Source organism: Scleropages formosus, chromosome 10 (assembly GCF_900964775.1).
Source record: "Scleropages formosus chromosome 10, fSclFor1.1, whole genome shotgun sequence".
Lineage (NCBI taxonomy): Eukaryota > Metazoa > Chordata > Actinopteri > Osteoglossiformes > Osteoglossidae > Scleropages > Scleropages formosus.
In genome coordinates, this window is record NC_041815.1 from 23,882,424 (window position 1) to 23,887,020 (window position 4,597).

The 4,597-nt window shown below is 43.8% G+C and overlaps 1 protein-coding gene across 2 annotated transcripts; it reads right to left on the reverse strand.

Annotated features, from left to right (window-relative positions):
- Positions 1–203: 203 nt before the first annotated feature.
- Positions 204–4,069, reverse strand: serpinh1b (serpin peptidase inhibitor, clade H (heat shock protein 47), member 1b). Of its 2 annotated transcripts, XM_018748300.2 has the most exons (6): positions 3,974–4,066; positions 3,124–3,167; positions 1,545–2,158; positions 1,344–1,442; positions 932–1,164; positions 204–809 (listed from the first exon to the last, which is right to left on the reverse strand). In XM_018748300.2, the coding sequence occupies exons 3-6, from the start codon at positions 2,125–2,127 to the stop codon at positions 507–509; spliced, it is 1,218 nt and encodes a 405-aa protein (XP_018603816.1). In that variant the 5' UTR covers positions 2,128–2,158; positions 3,124–3,167; positions 3,974–4,066; the 3' UTR covers positions 204–506. The 2 variants fall into 2 exon arrangements, with proteins under 2 accessions (XP_018603816.1, XP_018603814.1); XM_018748298.2 differs by lacking the exon at positions 3,124–3,167 and having other exon boundaries at positions 3,974–4,069.
- Between the last annotated feature and the right edge of the window lie 528 nt (positions 4,070–4,597).

Genomic DNA, 4,597 nt, shown 5'->3' on the forward strand with positions numbered 1-4,597 from the left:
CTTTAAACATTAAAGATACTCTTATAAAATCCATAGATTTTTGTGGAACTCATAATGGGTGCTATGAAAAGTATCCAATTGTATAAATGTAAAGACATTAGGGGGAGTGTTGACTGCAGAACGAAGGCAAAAATCTGAGAGATCATACTTAATATAAGCATGCTGTTGATCACATGGCTTGCCAGATGAGACACGTGATTGTCGAGATTGATTGGTCTACAGTACATCTGTTTTCTGGTGCTGTGTCGACGTCATGGTGGGATTCTCAGTTGCATGGCACTCTCTTGGAACCTCACCAGACTTCAAGCAATATTTGCTTAATTGGATGACAATACATGTTAAATGTCTCTGACACATGCCCCAGGAAACAGTAGGCCCAGATACGGGTCCACACCTTATCTACTGGAATGTGCTCATGAGGTAACAGACAAGCCGTTTCAAATTTCCGTTCACTCGGTCATACTTAAGTCATACACACGCTAAAATTGAACACACTCAGTGGGTCACTATAACTCATCTCGCATTTTGTCGCCCTTTGGCCGGATCAGCCTGCCAATGAAAAGGATGGAGTTGGTCTTGTTGTCTTTCACAAGGAAGATGAAGGGGTGGTCTGCGTAGAAAAGCTTGGGGTTCCTCAGCTTCTCTGTGCCAAAGATGCTGGCATCAAATGGGTTTCCCTCGGTATCCCACTCAAGGGCTGACGCATGGAAGACATTGGATAGGTAGAGGTCCTTCTTGCCAGAGATGTTGGAGAGATCAGCCTTGTTCTTGTCCACAGCTTCAGTAAGGCCAAGCTCAGCAAGGTATTTCTGGGGAGAAAGAAGAGTTATTGTTTGTTGTTTTTTGTAAGTTAAGGAATTGTTTCGGGAACCAGCTTCAAATGACAGCTTTTCAACAGTGTTCTATCATCGTAGACCTTTAAGTGGCTTACCTGCAAATTATGGCTGACTTCCATACTAACTTTAGGCAGAGAGACTGCCACAGCCTTCTCTTCCATCTTGCTCATCCAAGTGTTCAGCTGTTTGCGGGTCAGCAACTTCTCCAACCTCTCCAGGGGCTCAACATGGTAGGGCATGATAAAGACCATGCTGGACATTTTGTGGGCCAGAGGCATCTCCAACACAAACAACTTGTTCTCTGTGTCCTCATGGAATTTGTAGAGCCCTGGGAATAGAAGAACACTTTTGTCCAAGCTGTTCTGTCTCAACTGCTGACAAAGCAATGTTAATTCAATACTTAGGTGTTCTCACTGAGAAACGGTATCCTTATATTCTTTAGAAACATTGGTTTCATTGTATGTTCTAAATGTCAGTCAGTAGTACAAGTTAAATCACGGTACTTACCTGTGCGATGCATCATGGGAACGGAGATGGTGTAGGAGCGAGTTACCAGGAAGCCCCTGTTGTCCACCATTTTGTGATGGAACTTCTCATTCCAATGAGCTGTAAAAAGTAATAGAGTGAACAAAGGAAGCTACGAAAGTTCATAGCATTCGCTCTGATTAATATTAAATATTTTGATGCATTTTACAAAAGACTACTCACGCTTGAAGAACATAGCGTTAACAATCATGGCTCCATCAGTCTTTTCCACATCCTTGGTGATCTCAGGAAGCTTGCCATCAGTAGACTTGGAGGCCCATTCATTGATGGAGTTAACAGCACTGCGCTTATCCCGAAAGTTGATTTTGGAGTGCTCTACGTTGTAGTGCTTCTTGCTGTTCTTCACGAAATCATCAGCAAAGTTGACAGAGCTGGGGCCGTAGAGGCGGTTGCTGATCTTCCAGGTGACGTTACGTGCCGTCGAGTTGCTGACCTCGGTGAGAAGCTCAGACAGGCCTGAGTGCAGGTGTTCATCCTTCACCTTGTCTACACTGAGAACTGTCTTCACCTGGGAAGCGGTGGAAGACTTGCCACCCAAAGCCACCAGACCAAGTGAGGAGGCCACCACTACAGGGGAGATGAGGATGTTCTCCAGGTTCTTCTCCTTAGCCATGTTGTGGTAGAGGCTGAAGGCCAGGTTAGCGCTGTTGTCTGCCAAGGTGGAGGCATGGCTGCTGAGCTTCTTCTCCTCACCACTGGCTGATGTGGCCAACAGGCATAGAGCTACAAAGTTTGTCACCCACATGGTTTTTGTGAGAGTGAGTAGCAGTGGAGACCTGAAAGCACAGGGGGGGAAAAAAAAAAAAAACAGGAAGTTTATTCTCCTGTCATAGTTAAAATAGGCTGGAAGATTGCAGATCTTTCTCTAAAGACAGCTTACACTTTTTTCTACTGCATATCTTTTAGCTGGGAAAATGTCTTAGTCTTGCTGCTGTGCAGAATAGCTAGTGATTGAAGTGTAGTCACAGTCATGTACTCATGCAGAATATGGGCAAACTCAGATGGTTTAGCAAATTCCAAGTAGATGTGGACAGGGCTGATATGTAACACATCTGTAAATTTCTCAGGCTGCTTTAAATCCACCATTATTGTTCAGTTTTAATTCAGTTCCATTACCATTGTCAGCAAAAGGAGTGATGTACATTTTCATTAAATTTTTCAACTGAGATTTTTGGGTTTTTTTTTTTTAAACATTTGCAGTTCCCATTGTTGAAACATCAGCTTGATCTAAGCAAAAAATAAAAAAAAAAAAGAAAAAAAAGAAAAATTTGTGATAAGCATCTGCTGCACTTCTGCCAAACTGGGCGTCCTGCAATTTGCACGAGACAGAAAGGAGTTCAAAGTTCTTCCCAACCTTTAATTTTTTCCTTTTACTATCCTCAATGGTTGGTTTCTAATTAAACGAATGACCAGCCAGGCAATTTTTTTCATTATCTTTGGGGCTTGGGATTTGAGATGCCTTATGGATGTGCAATCAGACAGTACTTAAATATCTCTGACTATATCTCAAAAGCAAGAGACAAGCGGCAGCATGTCCTGCACCACACACTCAAAACACGAGCCGCTGAAAGTGTCGCCTGAGGCTATGAGATCTGTGTGTGTGTGTGCGCGCGTCTCGCCCTCTTGGAGTTGATGACCCTAGGCTGTGCCTGTTCACCTTCCGCCATCGGAAACAAAGGAGTCCACACAGTAGTTAATATACGATTTTAGTTGTTAGGATCTTTTCATCATCATGAGATACCTTCAAAGGTTTTCATACTGATGTCAACGTGTGCGATTTTCATTCTGAAAAGACAAGAGGTGCATTGAAAAATCTCGACAGGGCAAAGCAGCATAATCTCCTCTTTGTTCTCTTTCATTGCTCTCTTTCCATGCCCTTTGCAGCCATCTTAAAATACATCCCCACTGCCCTGGAATGTCACATGGATGCAACATAGAACGCAGACGCACAGATGAGACACACGGGTCATTCTCATTGGCTGGAGGGTGTGTCCAACGCAAACTTCTGGCCAATCAGAATTTCCACAGTGGTGCTGTCTGAGTTCCAGAGGCAAGAATCAGATTTCAAGGACATCCGTTCACCACTCCCAGCACTGAGGAGAATAGAGTCGTATGCGATGTCAACGAAATTTCTGCGATGATAAGCAATCGTTCGCCTAAACCAAATGCCTGGATCTTTTTATCCTCCATAGAATCAATCGGGGAATTTCTGTCATGCAAACATTTTCACCATAAATATGCTATAACTTGGCAGAAATGGCTGTATCCTTAAGAAGACATGGACCGCAGTATGAAGTCGGTTTTAGAGTCTTACTTTTAGCTTTTGAACCTCCACACGACACTGCAGAGAGGACATTGTGCGGTATTAAATGCCTTTGAACCAGAAAGCGTCGAACACTTTTTCATTTGCTCTGCATGCAGTTGGATGAAACTCAAAGGAAAACTCAACATCATGAGTCTAAAACATCTCTGCGAAAGATTTTCTGTTCAGGTACTGCCGACACGCACGGAGGATTTAGAAATTAGCTCTAAAAATTAGGTACAAAATCCTTTCCCTCCCTCACAATGGCGTCCTGTCGGGGGGTCCTTACCTCACCGTGACTCTTCCGCAGCTTCCTTCAAGCTCTTCGTCCCCGAAATCTTGCAGCTACCACCAGTTCCTCAGCCGGCCTATATACCCTGAAATAGAAGTTTCTGGAAGTTGGGAAAGGACTATTCAAATGAGCGACTCTCCAGCAAGTCCAGGCTGAGACCTCCCCCAGAACTTTGTAACCGGGCCCATTCACAGTGGGCTGTCCTCAAGGTCCTAAAGCCCACGTAGACACCCCCAGCTGCTCATGGTTCTGCCTGAGGTTCCGAATTCATTTGCACATTTTAAATATTTCTGATAAAAGCAATTGTGCTGGAAACCCGTTCTGATGCTTCAAGTCACATTTAGTGATCCAGTTACACATATTTTAATAATGAGACATCAGCGAGGTGGAAATCACTCCACATCCGGGCAAACGTGAACACAGAAACATTAACTCGTGTTTCAGAGTGTTTTGCTTTGACTTGTGGTAGTTTACTATAAAAATTTGCCACAGTTATGTGATGTTATGCAAACGAGAAAAGATATCTGTGTGTATATATTGCATTACACTTGAATTTCTGATGCTTTCTGTCAGAGCTCAGCTGGGACGGCTCACTCCATCCCCCAGCCCCCAGTGCCACGT

What these genes read in the sequence shown, in the direction of transcription:
- serpinh1b (XM_018748298.2), bottom strand. Translation starts at nt 2,127, where the DNA reads ATGTGGGTGACAAACTTTGTAGCTCTATGCCTGTTGGCCACATCAGCC. An exon ending in TAACGCTATGTTCTTCAAGC is followed by an intron (nt 1,443 to 1,544) that starts GTGAGTAGTCTT and finishes TACTTTTTACAG; the next exon opens with CTCATTGGAATGAGAAGTTC. An exon ending in AAGTCAGCCATAATTTGCAG is followed by an intron (nt 810 to 931) that starts GTAAGCCACTTA and finishes CTTTCTCCCCAG; the next exon opens with AAATACCTTGCTGAGCTTGG.